Source organism: Cnephaeus nilssonii, assembly GCF_951640355.1.
Source record: "Cnephaeus nilssonii genome assembly, chromosome: 11".
In the NCBI taxonomy this organism is placed as follows: Eukaryota; Metazoa; Chordata; class Mammalia; order Chiroptera; family Vespertilionidae; genus Cnephaeus; species Cnephaeus nilssonii.
In genome coordinates, this window is record NC_137082.1 from 69,881,883 (window position 1) to 69,905,689 (window position 23,807).

The 23,807-nt window shown below is 53.3% G+C and overlaps 2 protein-coding genes across 7 annotated transcripts in view; one reads left to right on the forward strand and one right to left on the reverse strand.

Annotated features, from left to right (window-relative positions):
* Nucleotides 1–6,802, forward strand: part of JPH2 (junctophilin 2) — a 65,772-nt gene extending 58,970 nt beyond the window's left edge. The window contains exons 6-7 of one of the 2 annotated variants that reach the window (XR_013814219.1): nucleotides 126–5,357; nucleotides 5,780–6,802. The gene's annotated coding sequence lies outside the window, so the exon portion shown is untranslated. Of the gene's footprint in view, nucleotides 1–125 lie in introns of both variants that reach the window. The other variant, XM_079784550.1, reaches the window with a different exon arrangement.
* Nucleotides 6,803–10,840: 4,038 nt separating this feature from the next.
* TOX2 (TOX high mobility group box family member 2) overlaps nucleotides 10,841–23,807 on the reverse strand; it is a 117,763-nt gene continuing 104,796 nt past the window's right edge. For 2 of the 5 annotated variants that reach the window (XM_079784866.1, XM_079784870.1), the window contains exons 4-9: nucleotides 18,309–18,548; nucleotides 16,448–16,675; nucleotides 15,969–16,049; nucleotides 14,780–15,175; nucleotides 13,909–14,039; nucleotides 10,841–11,597 (exon numbers count right to left, since the gene is read on the reverse strand). In XM_079784866.1, the coding sequence (XP_079640992.1) occupies nucleotides 11,531–11,597; nucleotides 13,909–14,039; nucleotides 14,780–15,175; nucleotides 15,969–16,049; nucleotides 16,448–16,675; nucleotides 18,309–18,548 (1,143 nt within the window). In that variant the 3' untranslated portion in view covers nucleotides 10,841–11,530. Of the gene's footprint in view, nucleotides 11,774–13,908; nucleotides 14,040–14,779; nucleotides 15,176–15,968; nucleotides 16,050–16,447; nucleotides 16,676–18,308; nucleotides 18,549–23,807 lie in introns of all 5 variants that reach the window. The other 3 variants (XM_079784867.1, XM_079784869.1, XM_079784868.1) reach the window with 3 other exon arrangements.

Genomic DNA, 23,807 nt, shown 5'->3' on the forward strand with positions numbered 1-23,807 from the left:
CGTGGGGCAGGTGTCTTGCCCCAGAGAAGATCAAGCCTGAGGCTTGAACCCTGCCTTGAACCTGGCCCGGCCTCCGTGTACCCTCCCTCCATCCCTCACCTGACCTTCTTGCTGTCTCTCTGCAGAGCCAGGAGTTCCTGCTGAGGACACAGAGACCCACCTTTCTGCAGTGCTGGGCAGGGTGGCCAAGGAGGACTGGACTCTGGACCCGGAGCCCTGGGTCCCAGCTCACAGCCGCGCTGAAACATTTAAGGAGGCCGCCCATGGCGCCGTGCTGGGTGATGGAGGTGCCCAGCGGGGTAGAATGTGCTGGAAACCCTCCTAGAGCTTTGCCCAGGGCCAGGGAAAGCCCTGATTGCTCCTGTCCCTCATCCTCATCCACTCCCTCACCGTGTCCCTAGGTCACCCCCTCCCTGGGCTTTGTGTGTTTTGGGAGAAGTCACCAAACCAGAGTATTGATATGAAATCCCAGTCCCTTCTTGCTACCCCCTCTCCCGCTTTCACTTCTCCTCTGGCTGCTGGGCTGACAGCTCCCTGGGTGGGCCAGCAGCGAGGGAGACGCTCTCAGACAGACGGTCTTGACCCAGCACACACTCTGTCCCCTGCTTACAGGTGTTCTGGATGACAGTAGAGGGAATGGACATGCTCGGTTTGAATATCCCAGAATGCAGTGCTCCTGTCTCCTCCCACCCGTCCAGCTAGCTTCCCTCTGGACCAACGGAAGAGGAGGAGACGGGAGGGACTGGAGCCTTTGGCTAGGAAGCTGCTGACCAGGTGGCCAGGGAGGGGGTGGGAAGAAGGCCCCTGTGTTTGGGTGTGTCTGAGCCTGAGGCTGGCATTGCACTTAGAGTTTCAGGTGTGCTCGGGGTGCGGGGATCACCGTGCCGGAGCCTGGGCTGGCGAGGTAAAGCCGCCGGGATGCCCGCTGAGTTGGTTTGGCCGCTTCCCCCACCAGGGCCCACGGCAGGCTCAGGGGACATTGCGCATGGAAGCTTTTGGAAGCCCAGACAGATTCCCCCGGGGCAGGCGTGCAGGCAGGTGCTGAAGACCGGCAGCTTGTCAGCACGTGTCTCCCAGGGAGAGGAGCGGTCTGTGTGATGACGAGCCCCCCCGGCTGGCGTGGCAGAGAGGTTTGCATGCAGCTCATCACGGGTGTGTGGTGCCACCCGGGTCTCTGGGCCCGGTGCTGGCTGGGGTGGGTAGAAGCTGAGGGCTGGCAGAAGCTGCCCTTGGGCGGATGGAGTGAACGTTCCAGGCCCCCAGGCAGGAAGGACGCGACAGTGACGCCCAGGCGGAGCGGAGGGCCTGCCGCTCTCCTTCCTCTGTGCCTGTGGGCCTGGGGCCTGGGAGTGGTGGCCCGGCCGCCCCAGGCCAGCTCTGCGGCCTGAAGTGCCTTCTGAGGGGTGTGCTTTCCCTCCCCGCTCCGTACTCGGGACCTCTGTCCAGCTTCACACTTGCTGATAAGCCCCTCGGGCCTCGCGGCGTGGCTGGGTCATGGCCTGCCTTCCTGCGGAGAGCAGCCTGCGGATTCGCCATCCTCCCCTGGCCAGGGCCCGTGGCTCTGCCTCTGTGTGGGCTTTTCTGGACTCCTAGGGAACGAGGGGCAGGTCGGGCACTGCTGAGGGCTGCCAGGCTCCAGGCCTGGGCTTTGGGTCATTGTCCAGGTTTCTTGGTCTGGCCCAGGCTGTCAGCTTCCAGGCCTGGTTTGGGGGCTGGTGTTTGGGGCAAGGGTTCAGGATGCTGCAATCTGTGCGATAATAAATCTGCATCTGCTCACAGGCTCCGGCGGGGCTGCGGTGTCTGCTTGTGGGTCCGGGAAGCGGGACTGGTGGAGGGAGTGTGAGGGGCTGGGGGCCCTGGGCCATGCTGGTCTGGGCTCTGCCTCTCTCTCTCAGAGTTCCCATAGTACCTTGTGAGGGGCAGCTCAGAGACCACAGACTTTGCAGGGCAGACCCTGAATCTCTAAAGCTGAGTTCCAGAAGCTTCCCTGGGCAGCATATGGCAGAAGAAAGAGCCCACCCTTTGAGGTCAGGTCTTCATGGGCTCCAATCTCAATCACCTACTTATTTTATTTCTCTGAGCCTCAGTTTCCTTATCTATAAAATGGGGAAGGTGCCCAGCCGGAGTGGCTCAGTTGGTTGAGCATCGTCCTGTGCACGGAAAGGTAACCTGTTTGATTCTCGGTCAGGGCATATACATGGGTTCCCCCCCACCCCCAAGCATGTCCTCCGGTAAATGGGGGAAGGTAATAGAACCAGGTAGCTCCTATGGTGGCGGTAAGGATTACATTAAGCACTGAAGCTGCAGAAAGCAGTTGAGAAATGAGATTTGTGTCATCACTATTGTTGCACTACAGTGCTGTCATTAGCCCCGGGCGTTTTGATGGGTGACCTTGGAAGCCCCGAAGGGGTGGAGATGGTTCTGCCCCACTCAGATAGCCACAGGACGTTGCAGAGGGCGACCCAGGGGCCATCTTCAGAGGCTCAGCAGAGAGACTTGCCCCAGGTGGCACAGCCAGTCAGTGGCAGGGAAGCAGTTGTCTTGACCTGTTTGTGAATCAACACTTTCCATTAAGTTTCTCGCAAAGACGCAGCCCTGGCGACACGGTTGTCGAGAGCGTCCCTCGCCCATCACTAGGCTGGAATCCAGGCAGGTCCAGGCGTGGGTCGGTGACCTGGCTCTCTCCCCAGTGCCACCAGTGACTTGCTGTGTGTCAGTCATTACATCTGACCGTGCCTCAGTTTCTCCTGCCAAGAAGGCCATAGTCCGTGCCATCGCCGTGTTCACAGGTAGCACAGTTGTGAGCATCGAAGGAGGTGTATTATGGGTGATGAAGACGTTTTCAAAACCCCAGAATGATCTAAAGATCACCAGAAAGAAGGATGGACTTGGAGGAGTGGAGTTGGGGGAGTGGAATGAGGAGAGAGTTCTAATCCAACAAGGAAGGGGTGGGCAGCCCCCCCCAGTTGGCTTGTCTGTAGACTGGCTGTGTGCGTGTGCGTGTGCGTGTGCGTGTGCGTGTGTGTGTGTGTGTGTGTGTGTGTAATGGGAGAGAGGGGTTAGGGACAGGAGAATGGCTATATTAAAATCACCTTGGACGGTTTAAAAAGAGGCTCATTCCTGAGCCCCTATTGGAACCTGGGAGCCAGGTAAGGTTGGTCGGAGCCGGGCGCCCCCTGGTGGCCCAGGTGCAGCCTGGTTGGTGTCTTTTCCAGCCCAGGCCAGTGGCAGCTCCAGGCAGTTTGGTCTGGGATTCATTTAAGGTGTCTTGTGCTGTAGGGAAACCAAAAACCACCTTGTGGGCAATGCCCAGGCCCATGACCACTGACCACTGGCTTGAGGTCTCAGCAGGACTCTTCCACGGAAGAGAAAGGGAGGGAGCCCTGGAGCTGTGGGATTCAGATTTGGGATTTGTGGCAAGAAGGGAATTTTCATAAATTCACAGCCAGAGCCACAGAGGACCTGGCTGTGCTGGAAGAGATGCTTGTGGCTGCATGTAACAGAAAACCAGCCAGATTACAACCTTAAATGGAAAAAATTATATGGAGCACCCTCTAACAGGCAATACAAACAATACAAAATGCAAACAATGCCTAAACTGTACAACGCAAAACTTGCACGTATGCTGAAATTAAAATAGGCTCGTAATTTTTTTTTTTTGTGCAAAATTCTGACTGTGTCCATGGAGGCTGAACTTCTCCCTCCCTCCCCCTCTCTCTGCCCCTGTCTTGCTGGCCCACCAAGAGAAGGGAAGGCCCACATTTGATGGAGTCAGGTGGCTGTGGGTCAGACACTGCTATGTGGTGGCAGAACAGCAGTGTGGTTCGGTGCAGTAGCTAGGAAATCGCGCCGCTGGTTTAACATCTCAAAGCTTCTTGGTTTTCTTTTCTGAGATGATGAATACCATTGTCTGTTTGACCCTAAAGCCCAACTTGGCTCTGAAACCTGTTAGGCTCGCTACACTGCGCTGCAGTTCTTAATGATGAACACGAGGTGGCGCCACTGCTCCAAATGTGAGGGATCTCATGCATTGGCTCAAGAGAAGGGTGCCTACACACACACACACACACACACACACACACACACACACGAGGCCCAATGCACAAAAATTCGTGCAAGAGTAGGCCTTCCTTCCCCTGGTTGCCAGCACCGGCTTCCCTCCGCTCCAGCCCCGGCTTTGTCAGGAAGGACATCCAGAATGACTTCCGGTCTAATTAGCATATTACCCTTTAAATATATATAAATCCAACACCATTACTGTTCTCTGATTCACCACAATAATAGCAGCTATTATAAATTAATCCCTTACTACATGCCAGGTAAGCACTTTACTTGCATTATTTCATATATTCCTTACAACAGCTCTATGATTTGAAACTGACTGTATTTTACAGATAAGAAGCTAAGATTCAAAACCAGGCCTGTCTGCTTGTCTGTCTGTCCTCAAAGCCCATACTCTTATTTTTAAATCCTCACCTGAGGATATTTTCCCATTGATTTTTAGAGAGAGTGGAAGGGAGGGAGACAGAGAGAGAGAAACATGGATGTGAGAGAGAGACAGTGATTGGTTGCCTCCTGCACACGCCCCGACCAGGGCTGGAGATTGAGCCTGCAACCGAGGTACGTGCTCTTGTCCAGAATCGAACCTGGGACCCTTCAATCTGCAGGCCGACCCTCTATCCACTGAGCCAAACTGGCCAGGGCAAAGCCCATATTCCTGACAATGTCTTCAATGGATGGCCCAGACTAGATGCTTGGAGGCCGCATTTGGCTGGCAAACTTGTTTTGGCCAGCGTGGTGCCTTAAAACGCATTGAACTTAAATGCTTTGGGGCTGGGCAGACACTCTCCACTTAATGACAGTCCTCACCTCATTGGTCTAAGAATGAGACAGAAGCTGGAGGGAGAGCCATCTGTCCCTCTTCAGATTGGAAGGGTCTACCGATGGCCCGCATAATGAAAAGACCCACCCAAATGTACATCACGATGGTTTCAAGACTTAACAACGAGAAAACTAATAGCTACCAAAAAGGGAGGATGCACGCAGCATGCCAGGAAGAGGGGGGCAGGGTCGCATTAGATCTTCCAGCAGCCATTCCGGAAGCTAGAAGACAGTGAGGCCTCAGCGTTCGCAGAGAGAGTGACTTTCAGCCCAGACGTCTTCGCCGGTCAAACCAGCAGCCAAGTGTGAGGGGAGAATAAGCAGCTGGCAGGCCTGCACATTTACCTCCCATCTCCCTTTTTGTAGAAAGCTACTGGTGGATGTGCTCCAGCACAACAGAGGAGCAAAACCGGAAAGAGGCGTAGACGGGATCCAGAGAGAGACCTTCGGTGGAGAGGAGCAAAGGGATTTGCTCGGTAACATTGGAAGGAAGTTTCTGGTGATGGCGGTGAGGCTGTGAGAAAGAGGGGAAATTGGGGCATCGAGTGTCTGTCCATAGGCAGAGTGAGTGCCTAGTTCTGTGAGATTTGGGGACAAAAGAGGGTCACAGGAAAATTACACACGAGAAGAACAAAAACCAAAAATTTACTCAAGAGAAAAATAGGAAAGAACTCAATTTTGGCCCATCAGTCAACATTAGTTCACATAATAATGATGTCAACCTGGAGAACTGACTTACCCACACCTGTTAGGGAGCTTCATAGGGAGGACAGGTGAAGAGGAAGCAAAGAGGGGGGTGTATGAGCACTAAATCCTTTTTTTTTTTTCCACAAAAAGAAGTGAATACATTTAAACTGATTTGTCAAAACTGAGTGACTTATTCCCATATTCCTACCAGTGACACCAGCAGCGGGGGCTGGAGCAGGCCGGCCTCGTATTTACAGGGTGAGTCAAGGTGCACAGGGAGGCCCTGCCCAGAGCCCACCACCTCCCTGCCCCTCCGACAAGCCTCCTGCAGCGGAGGGGCCTCGGGTGCGCCTGTCCAGACCACCTAGTGTGCATGCCCAGCTCCGTCCGCCGCCCTCTGCCCTGGACGACACCGCGGCCGCCTCTCGGGGGCAGGGATGCACGCTCCAGCCGCCGGAGAACTGGCCACCAGCCCACCAGGCCCTGGAAAACGCAGTGTGGCAGGAAAGGTGGAGTGCTACAGGTAGCACGACTCCTCGGCTCCACGGACCCCTAACCCTGTAGGGAGGGCATCAGAGAGGCCGGGACCCCACAGGGCAGAGTCCCGTTTCCTGGCCTAAGGCAGCAACGGAAGCCCAGCCAAAGCTTCTGATACATCGTGGTTCTCGGCTGGGGTGGTGTTTCCTTCTGGAGGCCAGCTGGCAACGACCGGGAAGATACTTGGTTGTCACACCCGGGGCACCGGGTGCCACTGTCGTCTAGCACGAAGAGGCCAGCAATGCCATTAAACTTCCTTCAAGGCACAGGATAGCGCCTCCCCGCACCCTCACTCCTCCCAAAAGAATTACCCAGCCCCGGACGTCTGTAATGCCAACGCTGAGAAACCCGATGGTGTGTGTGTGAATCTGGAGGACAACACTTGGGGGGTCAGACTCTGGCTCTGCCACTGACTTCTTCTGGGACCAATTATTCCATCTCTCTGTGCCTCAGTTTTCTCATCTGTAAAATGGGGCGAATGGCAGCTATTTCACAGGGCTTTTATATAGCAAATGAAATGGACTTGATATATAAAACGCCTGACACTTAGTAGGCCCTCAGTAGTGTTATAGGTGTTCCCTTAGATGGAGGATAAAATAGGTGCATAAATAATATGAATCAAGAAATAGCAGATGGAAAGAGACTTGGGGCGGTGAACACACAATACAATATACAGATGATGTATTATAGAATTGTACACCTGAAACCTATATAATTTTATTAACCAATGTCACCCCAATAAACTCAATAAAGAATAAATAGTCTATGCATCTTTATTTGTTAAATAACCGAGGAACGAGCTTGAAGATGTGAGTGTGTGGTGGGCTGGTGGGAGTCAGGACAGCAGACAGCTGTGTTGCTGTAAGCTGCGTGGCACAGCTGGCTTTTAAGCTACGGACATGTAGTACTGAGGTTTTTAAATTGAAGTCAAGGACCTTGGGCTTGACCATTCTTCCTCCCATGTAGATGCTAATTGCTGTTATAAAACAGCATGAAATTACTGTGTCGGTGTCCCACGGGCCCGATTTCACACCGCTGAGCCCGCCGGGTCCTGCCGCTCCGAGCGCCCCGGGCCCTGCCTCACTTTCCTGGTCCCTCCAGAGCCCTTGCCAATTCGCAAAGGAATCATTCAGCTCACGCGCCACAAAGATGCCACAGACGGGGCTTCACCCACAGGAAACGCCTCACGGTCTGGAGGCTGGATGTCCAAGAGCAAGGTGCCACGGGTTTCGGTGAGAACTCAGGTGGCAGGTGGCTGTCTTCTCCGTGTCTTCACATGGCAGAGAGGGAGCGAGACTGACAGAGAGACAGAGAGACAGAGAGAGAGAAGCTCTCTGGTGTCTCTTATAAGAGCATCAATGCTGTCATGAGGATCCACCGTCACGACCTCATCTACACCCAATCACCACCCAAAGGCTCCATCTCCAAATCGGGAGATGACTCCAACATAGGAATGTTGAGGGGACACAGTTCAGTCCATAGTCCAGGGCAACAGACAAATCACAGCTGTCCCTTCTCCCTTGACTGGAACTTCCTCAAAGTGGTTCCTTTAGCTGCTTTGCAACTGCGGCCTCCTGTCCAGTATTTGCTGGACTCCGTCCCGTCTCTTGAAGGCAGCATTCAATTCATGGGGGCGCCCAGCCAGTGTGTGGTGGGGCAGAGAGAGCCGGACGTAAACTGTGTTAAAGTCACTGAGATGGCAGGGATTGTCACTGCAGCAGACCCTAGCCCATCCCGACTAGTACATAACACAAGAAACTTTACCTTCTGGGTAGAGGTTCAATAACAACAATCATAATTACTGTTTGAAGAACTCTGTGTGTGTTAACTCATTGCTACAACAACCTTTGAAAAGGAAACTGTTACCCTCCCCATGTTACACATGACACAGAGAGCAAGAAGCTTGCCCGAGGTCATACCACGTGTAGGCAGCAGAGTTGATAATTCTCTGGGGCAGGCTGAGCCCTAAGCCTCCCTCCCTCCCTGCCTCCTCACAACCCCCCTCCCCCCACAGCCCCTTCTCAATGAAAGGTTGCTCTCCAGCATCTGGTGGGTTTGGGGTTATTAGTTTCAGGCAATTTGGGGAGCAGAGCTAAGTAACAACGGCTGTGTTGGGCATTTTTTAAAAACTCGAGCCTGTAATAGCATTTCAGATCTTTTCTGCATACGAGTTCTTTCACATCTTCTGGTGGAATGTGGAAATTCTATGGGAGGGATGATGGCTGGGTGATTTTAGGATTAGCCACGCCTTCCTTCTGGGGCGGACAGCTCGGCCTTTAGCCAAGCTGTGCCTCCTGTGAGGGTTCCAAGCATGTGTGGGGGGAGCTGTGGGAGGGAAAAATTGAAGCAGGTGCCCTCAGCGGGAAGGGCAAGTGGTTTTGATCCCTGGACCAGCTCCGTGGACAGTGGGCGGGCTGCAGACAGGACCTGAGGGGCCCCCAGTGTCAGGGGCACTGTCTAGGGGCCAGGCAGTAACATGTGGCCTGAAGGTGTGGCGGGCCCAGACCACAGCCTGGCCTTGGCAGATCGGGGGTGCCACGGCTGCAGTGGCACCTGGTCCTTTACGAGGCTGAGGAACTCAGGGTGGCAGCTTTGGAGCACAGGGGCCAGGGGAGAGGGTCCAGGGGGCATCATCTGTGGCAGAGGCCTCAGTGCTTTCACGGTGGGTGGGGCACTGGCCCTCGCGGCTCCCTGGGGTGTGGCCATCACCGTCGCCGGATGGCCTAGGAAGGATGCTGCAGACCCCTCCCAGGGAGAGGACTGCTTTGTGAACACGCGGGAACCCGACCTCCCTCGGGCCAGGTGTGGGCTGGTTTCGGGGGCGGAAAGTCTTGTGTTTGCTGGTAGGGCCCGAGCCAGTGAGAGAGGAACATTGCCGACCGGCCCCCCTGTGCTCGGCTGGTATCACAGGTTATCTCCCCAGAAGGAGGCAGAGCCCAGGTGGGGATGCTGGTCAAGTGACTTATGTATGGGGGAGGGGTGTGCAGAAGGGGAGGGAGGAGGTGAGTGGCCGCAGCCTTACCCTGGGGGGCCCTGGGGCGGGACTGGCACCGTGGAGTGGCTGCTCCTTGGTTTGGTCACCAGCTGGGGGCAGCTCTGGGGGGGAGGGGGCATCAAGGACAAGGACCGGACAAAGTGGGCGGCTGTGCAGTGAACAGCTGACACTCAGGAGCCGGGGGATGGGCACTGGCAATAAAGAGATCTGGGTGGGGGCGAAGTTTACTCCATGGCCCCGAAGTCAGCGCTCTCGGACTTGCCACTGACCCCTCGCTGTTCCCATTTCCTCGGGCCCCCGGACGCACCCACTTGGCAATCCCCTGCCCTCTGTAGGCAGGGCATTCACACGCAGCGGGGGCATCTCTGACATCCCTGGCAGCCGCTGAGAGGGCAACTACTCACACGAACCCTATGTGTTCCCACCCTTATTCTCCTCCTTCACCTGGACGTTTCCAAAGGACTCCTGAGCTCCTGGCGAGGCGCTGAGGGGCGGGGCTCTGCCTCGGGGGTGGGGGTGGGGGGCAGGAACCCAGAGCCTGCATCCATCGCATCGTGTTGCTTCGAGCTGTTTTCTCCAATGCAGAGCAGGAGTCGAGCATTAAACTGTCTAAGGCGTCACCGCGTTCCTGACAAGGGCCTCAGAGGAAGGGAATTGTAACCCCATGAAACATTTATGCTTCATGTTGCCAAGATGTGACCGCCATGACAGCGTGCTGCTTTGTCTGTTGGTTTTCTTTTTTAATTTTTAATTTTAGAGGCAGAGAGAGAGAAACACAAATTTATTACCCACTTATTTATGCATTCACTGGTTGATTCTTGTTTGTTGTTGTAAATCCTCACCAGAGGATATTTTTCCGATTATTTTAGAGAGAGTGGAATTGAGAGGGAGAGACAGAGAGAGAAACATCCATGTGAGAGACACACATCGATTGGTTGCCTCCCACACGTGCCCCAACCAGGGCTGGGGATTGAGCCTGCAACCATGGTACGTGCCCTTGACTGGAATTGAACCCAGGGCCCTTCAGTCCACAGGCCGATGTTCTAGCCACTGAGCCAAACCGGCTGGGGCCATGGGTTGATTCTGGTACGTGGCCTGATCGGGGATGGAACCCTAAACCTTGGCGTATCTGGACAACGTTCTAAGCAACTGAACTATCCGGTCAGGGCTCATTTTCCTTTTTCCAACGTGGATTCCAAAATGCCCTCCAGTGAGGAAAAGGATCACAGAGAAATTGCACCCCAATTGGGGCTGAAGGGGGGGTTATATGATTGGAGGATGAGAGGCCCCGAGAGCTGCCAGAGAAGTGGGGGGGCTCCTCTGTCTAGGTCACCTCAAAATAGCTGTGTCGGGCCCAATAATACCCTCAGCCTCCTAACAGCTCCACCATTCCAGGCATTGCTATTTGTTCCAGGTACAGCTAAAAGTGACAAAATCATTACTCTTGTTTTAAGTAGCACCACCCGTGTGGCCAGCACCCCTGCCCACACCCACTTTAATCATCCCAGGAGCCCTATGTGTTCCCACCCTATCACCCTCCTTCATTGGTGGCAAAACTGAGGCCAGAGAGGCCCTGCCATCAACAGACCCTCGGGGCGGGCGAACGGGCAGGTGAGCCTTTCCCCGAACCCGACGGCATCAGGGGCTCTGTCCTGGCAAAGCCACCACCAAATGCGGCTCTTTGGGAGGCCCGGCCCTGGCTTACGAAGCGCAAGAAGAGACAGGCACGTTTCCAGCGTCTCGGAAGTTTTATTATAAAGGGATCTGAGAGAAGCACTGGGCACTGAGCCAGACGGTCACGGTCGCCGGGGCCAGGAAGCAGCTGCAAACACGAGGAACCCAAACCCCAGCCGAGCCCCAAACCGCACACACTTTCTGATCAACTGCACCTCTGTCCTCAGGTCTCCTTCATAAATAGACAAAGGTCGTCGTTGGCAATTTTAAGTAGACGGGCGCGTGGTTAAAAGAAAAAGCGCAAAGCCTCCGAGTGCGGCTGCGAACGGCCGGCTCCTGGCTGCACAGACGACGCAACGGTTTGGCGGCCGCTCCGTGCACGCCTCCCTTAAGGTAAAACTTAAAAAACATGTGCCAAGGGTCATAGAAAACGCTTCTGACCTTAAAGGAAACGACTGTCCTCCCCCCCACAAAATAACCTTACAGGTGTGTTTAGCACAGCTCTAAAACACGTAGTCAACTACTCACACGAAGCCAACAGAGTATGGGTTCGGAACCTCTGGTTCAGGCTGTAACACCCTATGCGCACGTCTGTGGCCGGGCTGGCCGCTGCCCCGGGCATCTGGGGTGGGCTTCTGTTGGTAAGCGACCCCTGCGGGGGCAGCCCGCATGAGCTGGGCCGGGCCCAGGCGTCCAGACAGAGGGTACGGTGTGCAGGACGAGGAGCGGGGTCCGCGGTAGCCCTGGAGCAAGCGGTCAGGGGGCGGAAGGTTCCTGCAGGTTCTTTGGGCTGGCGGCGGGCGTGGGGCGGCCTCTGCAGAGTCTGGTGAGAGGTCGAGGAAGAGACTCAGCCGTGGGGCCTTAGCGTGTCACTGCTCTCGCTTCGGGTCCCCTGCTTCCTGCCAAGGCCTCTCTCCTGCTGTGGCCCCTCCAGCAGCCTCAGGGAGGAGAGGGAGGTGGGGTTAGGTGAGGTAGAGAGATTTATCCCTGGGGAGCAGGCTGTGGGAGAGAGGAGGGGCTGTCAGAGCTCACGTGACCCCCCCTGGCGCCACGGGCTCTCGGGGGCCTGGACCCTGGGCCAGCTGCTCACCTGCCCTTCACCCCGACCCTGCATGCAGCCCTCCTGGGATCCCACCAGCTCCCCCCCCGCCCCCCCACTGTCAGTGCTGGGGAGGTGGTGGCAGTGTGTCTGTCCCTCTAACACCACCGTCACTCTAGGTCATTTTTCTAGTCAGTGCTTCTTTTATAAATTTCCAACAGAATTAAAGGCGAGCGGGTGCTTCCTGTGTTTTTTTAAATCGGGAGCTCATGCCCTGATCGGGTGCTCAGCAGGGGGCTTACTCACAAGGAACAACAACAGACGGTAATTATTGGAATCGAGAGTCTAGAGCAGGCGTCCTCAAACTACGGCCCGCGGGCCACATGCGGGTGTTTTTGCCGTTTTGTTTTTTTACTTCAAAATAAGATATGTGCAGTGTGCATAGGAATTTGTTCATAGTTTTTTTTAAGCTATAGTCCGGCCCTCCAACGGTCTGAGGGACAGTGAACTGGCCCCCTGTTTAAAAAGTCTGAGGACCCCTGGTCTAGAACATCGTGCAGTTACACCACGGTTGCGGGTTTGATCCCCGGTCAGGGCACATACAGGAATCAACCGATACATTAATAAATAAATGAAACGCCCTGGCCGGTGTGGCTCAGTGGATAGAGCGTCGGCCTGCAGACTGAATGGTCCGGGGTTTGATTCCGGTCAAGGGCATGTACCTTGGTTGCAGGCACATCCCCAGTAGGGGGCGTGCAAGAGGCAGCTGATCGATGTTTCTCTCTCATGGATGTTTCTAGCTCTCTCTCCCTCTTCCTTCCTCTCTGAAAAAAAATCAATAAAATATATTTTAAAAAATAAATAAATGAAACAACAAATCAATGTCTCTCTTTTTGTCTCTCTCTCCCTTCCTCTCTTTCTTAAATAAAGAAATTTTAAATTTTTAAGAAATATTTTAAAATAGGGCACTCATGTATGACAACACAGATGCCCCGTGAAGGCATTATCCTCCGTAAAAGAAGTCAGACAGGGAAAGACAGTGTCACAGGACCACACTTGTATGCGGAATCTAAAAATAACACCTCCAGCCGAAACCGGTTTGGCTCAGTGGATAGAGCGTCGGCCTGCGGACTGAAAGGTCCCAGGTTCGATTCCGGTCAAGGGCATGTACCTTGGTTGCGGGCACATCCCCAGTGGGGGGTGTGCAGGAGGCAGCTGATCGATGTTTCTCTCTCATCGATGTTTCTAACTCTCTATCCCTCTCCCTTCCTCTCTGTAAAAAATCAATAAAATATATATTTAAAAAATAAATAAATAAAAATAACACCTCCTCCCCCAAACAAAACAAAACAAGCTCATAGATACACCGAGCAGACTGGGGGTTGCAGAGGCTGGGTGGGTGGGCAAACGGTGGAGGGAGGCGAAAGGCGCCGACCTCCAGTTATGCTAAGGCGCTGGGATGTAACGCACAGCACCGGGCACCGGGACGACGCTAACACCACCGTGCTGCCTGCTTGAACGCCGCTGAGGAGTGGATCTTAACCGTTCTCATAAAGAAAAATGCATGAGAGCTGTGTGGTGACGATGTTCACCGGACTTACTGTGGTGACCATTTCACAACACATATAAATATCGAATCATTCTGCAGTACACCTGAAACTAACAATGTTCTTCATGAATGATGCCGCAATAAACAAGCAAACATAAACCAGGACCCTGCTGGGGCCTGGCCTCCCTGTTGGGGGGAAGCTCTGACGAGCTGTGAGGCCCACTCAAGACCCCGCCCCGCATTGCTCCGGCTCTGGGGGAGGGTGAGTGGGAGGAGCTGTACCTCTCAGGGTGGGGGAGGGCATCACCGCTGAGCTGCCAGCCCACCCCGTAGACCCTCTCACCAGGCACGGCAGAAGGGGGCACATGCCACGTTTGTTTGCTCACCAGGGGGCAGGCAGGGTGAGGACGGGGAGGCGGACAGCTAGGGCTGGGGCGGTGGGCACCGCAGCGGAGAGGGCCCCTGTCCACCTATCCCTCCCGGCTCTTTCCCGTCCCGTCCTCCCAGGCTCAGGGCAGCACCCACGCGGCTGGGGCGAGGACCGACCTACAGGTGCTGATGCCGCACTCCCCGCTGGGGTAACTGCTGTCCCAGTCTCCGCTGTTCCTGGGGTTGGATGGGCCCGGTGAGCGGGATCCGGAACCGCCGGGGAACTCGGAGATGTGAGGGAAGTCCTGCTGAGGAGGGAGGAGGAGGCAGGTGAGCGAAGGAGAGAGAAAGGAGAGAGAATGGGTGCATGTCTCAGGCAGCGGGGTGGGGGGGGGGAGGGATGGGGGTTGGGGACTGCCTGTGCCCCAGGTGTTCACAGGGCACGCCCTCCGGCCTGCACACATCTCCGCTCTGCCGGCATGCTTTTCCTTTTCCCAGCGGAGCGCCTTTAAAAAAAAATCAGCCCTGTCCCAGCTGCATGGCGGGGGTGGGGGAGGGGGAGTGGGGGGAGATTTCTCTCTCAGGACCTTTCCTTTTTTGGGACCGTTTCCCAATCTGTAAAATGGAGTTACTGGGCTGAGGGACCACATGAAAGTCTTGGAACAGTGTCTGTGGCACCATCCGTGGGGTCAGGCCTCGAAGGCTTTGGGGAGAGCCAGGGCCAGGGCTGACCTGGCAGGACCCGCCGTGGCCGCAGCCCCTCCGGCCAGATAGACAGCAATAGTCAGAGGACGAGAGGAGGGGGGCCTGGAACATCTAAGGATCTGAGCAATCGACCTGGCAGCTTGTCAACTCCCTGCCCCAGCGCGTCCATGTCAGGTAAGGTGCACCAGACCCGTTTCATTGACGTGGTAACTGAGGCTCAGAGAGGTAAGGTGCGCAGGCTGTGGTTACATAGCTGGTGAGTGGTGGGGCTAGGATCTAAAACTCTGAGCTGCCCCCTCCACAGGGGTCCCAGAAGGGCATGTTTCTACTCAGCCCCGCTTACCTGTGGCCCTGGCGGTGAAGGGCTCATCGCCAGCTGCACCTGGAGTGCCATGGGAGTGGGCAGGACAGGAGGCTGGGGCGCTGGGGACATGCTGACAGGTGGGCTGAGGAGGGCGCCCTGAGCGTGAGGGGGCAGTGGCAGCTGCTGGTGCAGCGGGGGGCTGAGCGGGAAGGAGGGCGGTGGTGGTGGGGATGCGCTGAGGCCTGGCAGCAGCGACTTGGAGCCCAGCGTCCGGGCGAGGCTGGCGGGGGTGGCCCCGCTGCGGAAGGCCTGCAGGTCCGAGGGCGTCAGGAAGGAGGCCAGGCCTGGCATGGCGTACATGGGCTGCTTAGGCGGGAGCATTTTGGCTGGCGGGTTCACCTGGGCGCTCTTGGTCTCACCCTGGTCCGGGGAGCTCTGGAAGGGGACAGACACCGGTCACTCTGGAGAAGACGGAGAAACCAGACTTGGGCCGTGAGACCAGGAGGTTCTGCAGCCCACGGACATGACCCCTGGCTGGCTCTCTGGCCCCTCAGGGGATATCTGTGGGCTCACAGAGATAATTCTGGGTCCTTCGTGCACTTAGCTCTAACCATCCAATCAGCCCTGCTTTAATCTTTGGGGCTCCCCTGCCGATGGGGGACCCATGCTCCCCAGCCTGGCCAGTGAGGCCAGCATCACCCAACGGGGCCGTCCTCTATTTATGCTCCTGCCCAGCTCTGTGCATTTGCATGTGCTGTTCCCTCGACTTGGAGCACGCTCTTGGCTTGGCCCTCTACGGCGTAACCCAGTTGCCATGTCCTCTGTAATAGCTTCCAGACAGCACCCCTGCCCCCACTTGGGCCACACATATCCACTGCCATCCTGAGCTTCCTGCCTGCAGTGCTGGGGTTGACCGAGGAGGCCGACAGTGTGGGCAGAGGGAAAGGCCAAATATGAAGAGTGGCCAATCTGGGTTTGACTCTTAGTACAGCAACCTGACACACTGTGTTGTTTCAGGCAAGATGCTTCACCTCTCTGAATCTTGGATTCTTGCTGGAAGAATTAAATGAAATGAGATACATGCCAAGGGGCCAGCATGAGCCCGGCACACAGTAGGTGCACTGGAGAAGTGACCTCGGTCTCCATCCTTTCCCGTGGGCCTCAGTGCCTGCTCCACCCCTCAGGGGTCCCGCACTTCACAGGCTGTGCCTAGGATTCCGGGGGTTACCTTGGAGACCAGGCTAGCCCGGTAGGCTGCCAGAGCCTTCAGATATTCCTTTTTCGCCGCTTCGGTCTTCCTCTTGTAGGCCTGAAAGATCCAAGACATGAGCAGCCAGGGGAGAGTTAGGTGTTCCGCCTGAGGTCACACTGCTGCCAGCTGGCCTTTGCCTCTCAGCTACTTCTACTCCCAGTTTTCTCTGGAAGCCCTGAGAGGGGGCCGCAGGCACATGGCCAGGGTATAGGGAAGCTCAGGTCTGACCCCAGACTGAGAGCTGGAGGACAAGGTGGACTGGGAGGCCCAGACCAGTCAAGTCGCTCGTGAACACAGCTGGGAAACAGCAGAACTGGAAGGGAGCTCGCTTCCCATCTCACAGATGGGCAAACCAAGCCCAGGAAAAGCCCCTAGTTCTAGGCTTCTCACATCTGTCCTTGGCTCTGGGGCCCCAAAGCCTCAGGGCTACGGCCCAGGAAGAGATGGAGACTCACCTGCTTCTGCTCCTCTCCCAAGCTGTCCCACATGGAGGCCACGATTTTGGACACATCCCCGAAGGTGGCGCTGGGGTTCTGTCCCTTTATGGCGGCCTGAGTGTCTCTGAAGAAGAGCGCGTAGGCGGACACTGGCTTCTGTGGCTCATTGGGGTCCTTTTTCTTCTTCTTCTTTGGGTTCTTGGCCTTTTTTCCTGGGTCAGCTGAGGGTCTCTTCTCTCCCGACATCTGCCCGGGTGAGAGGAGTCAGAAAACTTGAGATGCCCAGGGACTCCTGCCCAAGGGGCCCCGCCCCAGCCTCCGGCTCAGCAGGCCCACTCACAGGTACTGACCATTCCAGGTTAGAACACGGAAGCTTGGGCCACACTGCCGGGCTAATCACTCCCCGGGTTGGGGAGGCAATGGACAGGCAGACAAGACAGACGGACGGACAGACGGACAGACACACATTCCAGACAGGAGCCCTGGATTTTTTTTTTTTTGTTTAACTCATTAATGACAATCAGCATGACGGTAAAGTTGACTCAAAGAGATAGAGAAACTGGCTAGTGCCCTATAGATGGAGTGATAAAACGACCACTTTCAGGACTTAGTTTCACCTTCTCTGCTAGACAGAAGTCATCTGCATCTCTGCAGGGAAAAATTAACCTGCCTTGTCATCAGACAGAACGCGCTTACACCTCCATCCCCTTTTCCTTGAGTTAAGCTTCACAGAGGATAAACTATCTTATTCAGTAATGAAGAATAAATCAAAATAAAGTTACTTAACCTCTCCATGCCTCAGTCTCCCCATCTGCCGATGGGAGAGCACAATGGCACCTGCCATAGGGAGCTGTGAGGAGGATCACATGCGTCACTACTTATGTGCTTAGAACGCTGGCCCATGGGAACGGTGTTAGAAATGTTTTCTCAATAAAAAAGAAAAGGACAGATGTGAGAGGCCTAGGACTAGGGGCTTTTCCTGGGCTTGGTTTGCCCATCTGTGAGATGGGAAGCTAGGTCCCTTCCAGTTCTGCTGTTTATTCTGCTGTGTTCACTAGCGACTTCACTGTTCTGGGCCTCTGCCTCCTTATCTGTTAGATAAGCGAGAACATCTCAGTCCGTCTTGTCCTCCAGCTCTTAGAGTCTGGGTCAGACCAGAGCTTTCCTATACCCCTGACCATGTGCCTGGCCTATGGTGGAGACCAAGTTATCATGGTGATGGAGCGGGACCAGGATCCAGAGGCACCCTCCCCCCCACCCCCCACCCCCACCCAGGCGGTCAGGGTCTCTGCCAGATGGCGTGGGCACCATGGCTACTGCCCAGGCCTCTGCGGGGCCACCACATGGACAGAGGAAAGAGGCAGGACGTGTGGGATCAAATCTTGATTCTGCCACTGGCTCATTGGGAGACTCCCGGCAAGCACGTCCATCGCTGGCCCTTCTGGGCCTGTTTGCTGCCCCAGTTAAAGCAGAAGCTCTCCAACAGGGAGGGAGCCTTGGTCAGTGTCAAAGCCTGGCCAGGGCCAGAGCCTGGGCAGCCGGTGAGCTCGCATCCTCACGTGTGCTGGAAGAGCCCCAGGGGTCATGTCCCCAATGGAGGGGCCATTTTTAGAGCCCCATCCCAAGGTCAGCGCTGCCTAGAGGCGCCCTCTGCTGGACCACACATTTTTGCCAGAATATGCCACCGAAATGGCCCACTGGCCATTCAGGAATAAGACTTCATTTTCTCCCCAAATCCTCTACCTCCTTGTTTTCCAGCAAAAGGTACGGTTAGACTCTTCCGCCTTTTCTGCTGGTAAGTGGTGCCTGTTTCCATGCAGGGCCCGTCTTCCTGCTGACGGGAGGGCACCCCAAGGCTGTGCATGGCCACCCTACCTACCTTGAAATGCGCTTCCGACTCCTCCTCCTGAGTTGAGCTGGAGGGAGAGGGGGTCGCTGACTTGCTCCCTGGGGGCGACGGCGAGCTGTGGGCGATGCCACTCCGGATGCCCATCTGAGAGATGAGCTGGGACTGGCTGAGGGCGCTCATGTGGCTGGCCAGCATCGCTGGGCGACCCAGCAGGGGCCCTGGCCGGCCCGAGTCATAGGCAGCAACCTCTGAGTGGACCATCTCCTGGATCTAAGAGAGAAGGACAGGGCATTTTGAATTAGAAAGGACCCGTCTTGCCCCATCTTCATATCTGAATTGCAGGGGCCCAGGGGAGGGGCATGTAGGTGAGAAGTGGAGGGTGGTTTCCCGGTGGATCCCTCATAGGTGAGTACCCTGCATGATTTGGTGCACCCGCGGGGGGGAGAGAGAGGAGCTGGCACCTTGACAGTTTGCCATTCTGTTGACATTCAGCCTGGACAGACGGTCAGCATTTCAGCCCTCGCTGAAGTGCTCGGTCCAGCTGAGAATGTATCATTTTATGAGACTGAGTCTTCCCTCCTGGCACATGGTACGTCTCTGCATTTATTCACTATGCAGCATGATAGCAAAGGACAGACATGGGAAGCTGACCTGGTTTTGGGTCCTGGTTCAGTCACTGACAAGCTGGGTGACTTTGGCCAAGTTACATAACCTCTCTGTGCCTTGGTTCTTCATCTGAAACGTGTGGGTACTAATCAAACCTACCTGTTAGGGCTGTTAAGGATTAAATGAGCCTAGCACATAGTTAGCCCTACATTGTATGTAAAAGGGTTTGTTAAATACACAGAATAAAAAAAAATCCCTTAATAAGTGTTGCATTTTTCTTCCTGTAGCTCAGTAATATTTGTATTAATTATTCCCTATGATATTTTCTAACTGGTTATTTTGGGGATATAAGAAAGCTACTGATTTTTACATATAGGCATTTCTCATACTAAGTACATGTTGAGAATAGTGTATACTTTGTGCTTAAACATTATAGGTATACACACTGTTCAGCGAGGCATGCCGATTTGCATATTCTTTCAATTATTTTTTATTTTCTCTGCATCTGTGGTTATTTTCTTTCTAATTTCTCATCTCAAGTAGCTGTGCTTTCCTCTCACTTTCTCTTTACTAAGCAAGCTCAGGAGTTTTCTGTTTAATGATGTAGAATCTTTATTTTCTCCTTCAAAAGAATCAAATCTCCATTTTTTAATCTCTCTAATCCTTCTCTGTTTTCTATTTCTTTAATATCATTTTAATCTTTATTGATTCCTTTCTCTAATTTTTAAAGACTTGTTACTGTTGCTTCCCTCTCATTTTAGTTGTATTTTTAATTCAGTTTTTTGCATGTGGCTCCTCATCTTTCAGGTCTAAATTAGAATGTCGCCTCCTCAGAGAAGCCTTCCCTGACCACTTTGTCTGAAAATCCTAACCCCCCACCTTTATGTTCTATCATCAGACTGTTTGTTTCCTTCATAATTTCAAGCTACAATTATTTTGTCCATTTGTCTGTTTATCATCTCTCTTCCCCTCTGGAAACTCGATGAGCAGAGGACTTGTTCACTATTATATCCATGGTGTCTTTGGTAGTGCCTGGAACACAGTAGGTCAGTACTTTAAAAATATTTGTTAAAGGATGGAAAAGGGAAGGGAGGGGAGGATGCGCTCCTGGTAGGTAAGACTCCCCAGCTGCCTCTTTTCTTGAGACTATGATGGATTGAGAGTTGTTTATGCAGTAGCACGGGGCAGAATTGGTGAGAATTGGAGATGTGACATTAGTTGGCTATTTCCTTCTTTGAATCAGACTTGGGATAGGACACAGTTATTCCCTATCGAGTCCACAATCTCCTAAGAGTTTATGAGCCAGATGAGATTCGATCTTCTCTGCATCTTTTTTTCCCTCAAGTTTCCTTTACCCTCTTAGCAAAGAAAACATAAATAACATAAATAATCCAAATAAAACCCCCCTTGAAAGTACAGAATAAAATGGTAGAAGAATAAACAAGGATATGTAAGGAAAACAGTTTCCAATGTATAAAAATATTGTTTAAAAACCAGAAAATTTAATCCATTCATATCTATATATACAAAAGGCTAATATGCTAAGTGTCCCCTTGGGAGTTCGACCGGGAGACCGGGAGTTCTATCGCTCATTATGATGTGCGCTGACCACCAGGGGGCAGCGTGGAATGAAGGAAGGCTCTGGCCAGCAGCTGGAAGGCTCCGATTGGCCCTGATCGCCGGTCAGGCCTAGGGACCCTACCCGTGCACAAATTTTGTGCACCGGGCCTCTATTTTATTATAAAGATAGAATCATTTGTTCATAGATATTACAGTTTATTCTTTTGATTCTTTGAGTTTCCCCCATCTTTCCTTTGTTGACCAAATTTTATCTAGTGATTTTTCTCTAATTCCTCATGTAAGAAGAAAAATTAAGCTTTTAATTTTTCTCTCCATCAGTGGGTTTAGGTTCCAGATGAATATTTTTTTGCTTTTCACTAAATAATTTATTTCAATCATTATTCTGACAGTTGTATTATGTTTCCTATCATGATAACAACAGTACTTAGACATTAACTTTAGATTTTGCTATTTTCATTGCTCATACCACTGCTTTTTTTATACCATATATTTCCCATATTTGATCTATTTTAATTCATTTCTCAATCAAAGGTAATTGCCTCTCTAAGTAATTTTTTAACCCAAAGCTCCTTTGAAATAAGAAAAATTTGCATGAGGCTATTTTTGTATGTAGGCCGCATTTATTTAATTTTGTCTGATGCTTGGTAAGCTCTTTTGAGTTGAATAATTCCCACTTTCTTCAGATAAGTGATATTTTCTATTGTTATTTTTTGGATTATTGCCCCTTTTCCATTGGCCTTTTAAAAAGAATTTTCCTGTTAAAAATACATTTTGAATCATCAGGATCTTTTATCTTTTCAGTCATAATTTTGAGCTCTTTAATGCCCCCCTTGGATTTTGGGAGAAAATCTTGTTATTTGATTATCTGCAGTGGTTTTCACTGCATTTTAAAGTCCAATAATCACATATTTTATCTAAAAACAATCTTTCCTGATTTCAAATTTTTCTCCTCACATTGCACTACATAATTGAAGTTTATAAATTATGAGCGGATCCCCACCATTTACTGGAATAGGAGCTTCAGAATGGACCTCCCTTAGAACTATAATTTTTGTGCATGTATCTATTTCTATTTCTAATAACTAGATCAGCACCTTGCACACAGAAAAATCAAATGCTTGTTGGTCCTGTTGACTAAAATTAAAGATAGAAGCGCAGAACTGGGTGTGATCTGGGAATGACGTCAAATCTAGCTCAGTGAGCCCAGGGTCACCATGGAGGGTGGGTGGGACTCTGGGCCACTTCACACTGGTTACAAAAATATTCTCAATAAACAAGCGTCAGGCGTTTCATGAATGTCTGCTCTGTGACGGACATATGCAGACAGGAGAGCTCTGGGAATGAGAGAGTCACACCCCCCTCTCCTCCCGCCCTCCCCCCCCCCCCACCCCGCTCCCCACCCCGCACAACTGCTCCTCAGGGCCTCACAGTTAATTAGGGAGACAGACCCCTACATAAAGAGAATATATGGCTGGTTAGTAATAGATATATCCAACAAGACATGGGTACAGCCATTACGCATCCTAGATTTTCTAGGGCATTAAAGATGTTTGTCCTAATCTTCCCAAAGTAAAAAATATGCCTCTGATGTGAGGTCTGAGGATAGCACCGGTGTAGGCGCTGGAGGGCCTGGCCCAGATCCTCTCACCATGCCGCTGTGCCCGTCCCCAGTGCTGGGAGTGTGGCCCCTGTCCCCTTCTCCAGACAAGTGTCATTGCCCAACGGGAGCTGCCTTCCTCGAGAGGCTAGGACACCCCGCAGCAGACCTCAACCCCTGCTGGACTGGCACAGGGGCACAAAAGGCCAGATCCTTCCCTGCGGTGCAGGCGAGCCCCAGAGCTCCCCGCGCCCGAGGCCAGTCCTTGAGGGGCTCCTTTCTGTAGACCCTGATCCCCGCGGCCCCCTTCTCCGGAGAGCGCTCCCTCCATAAACGAGGTTCACAAGAACCCTCAGCTCAGGTTCTGCTCGAGGGGCCTCACCTGTCACCCTCCACCAGGCCCACCAGTTCCCCCGCTTTGGGGACTGCATCCCATCAGCATCCAATCATGCTCACTCTCCTCCAGGCTTTAAGTGGAAATCTCCCTTACTTCCTGGTCTAAAAACTTCTGTCCCAACTTCCTTCCGTGCACAGCCAACCTTCTTCCGAGAGCCATCATCCTCACTGCCACCAGGACCTCCCCTCCCATCAGCCACTCACCCGGCACGTGCCTTCAACACTGTCTATACCACTAGAGTCATCTTCGTCGTCCTCACCACCATCCTCCTGGAGGAGTTTGTATTAAGTACTTAATATGTGCCAGAAACAGGGCTAACTTTCTCTATTACAACATTAATCACCCCAGCTACCCTAGGAGGGAATATAATCACCCCCAGCCGAGGAATCAAGGCTCAGAGAGGTTCAGCGCTGGCCCATGACCACACGGCTACCGCCGGGGGAAGCTGGGTTTCCCCAGGCCATCGCACTTTCTCTCTTAGCCACGCTGTCTTCCCCGGGACACTCCCTGGTCCTTGACTCCTGAGTTTGCTGCCTCCCCTCACAGCCCTCTTCCCTCTGGCCAGGGCCAGCTCTTGGCTGTTGGCTACCTCTCTAGCCAGTCCTTCTTGGTCTCCTTCAGTCCACCCTTAGGCACTGGCATTCCTCAGGCTCTCTCCAACCCCCTTCCTTTCTACACCCCCAGCCCCCACTCACCACCACCTTGAGTCTGTGGCTGCTACATGGTAGGGGGGCGACGCCTGGCGATGCCTTTAAATTCTGACATCGCACCTAAGAAAGTGTTTCATTTAAAGCCAAGGTCAGGCTTTAAAAGACAAAAAAAGTGAGCTCACAGGATGGATACACAGAAGTGGCCAGACAATGGCCATCCCTTCACACATTCTAGAACACCTGTTAGCTCATATAAACCCTTTCCCAATTAGAACCCACCCTGCTCTGTCCAACATGTCCAGCAGCCATTGACTTTTGTCCTAATCAGCAATCGCTGATGCTGTGTAGGTCCTGCCCTTTGGCCTTGGAGGAACCCCCATTCCCTGCAGAGGGTTACTGCACCTGTTGATGGCTTCCTGCATCTCACTGCCGGGAACGATGAGCAATTAAGGCCCCAGGAGCGACCCTCAACCTCCGCTTCCACTCCCCTCAACGGGACAATTCTGAGTTGTGTCCCATATGCCTCTGGGAGGGTCTGCAGCAGGACTGCATCCCAGTTGCCACGCTGGTCACAACTCATCAATCTACCCTTCCAATCGCACCTGCCTTCTTCCTTCACAGGGCTTCCTGCAGACTCCCCCCAAACAAAATGCTTGCACCAAACCTTTGTGTCAGGGTCTGGTTTAGGGGGAGCCCAC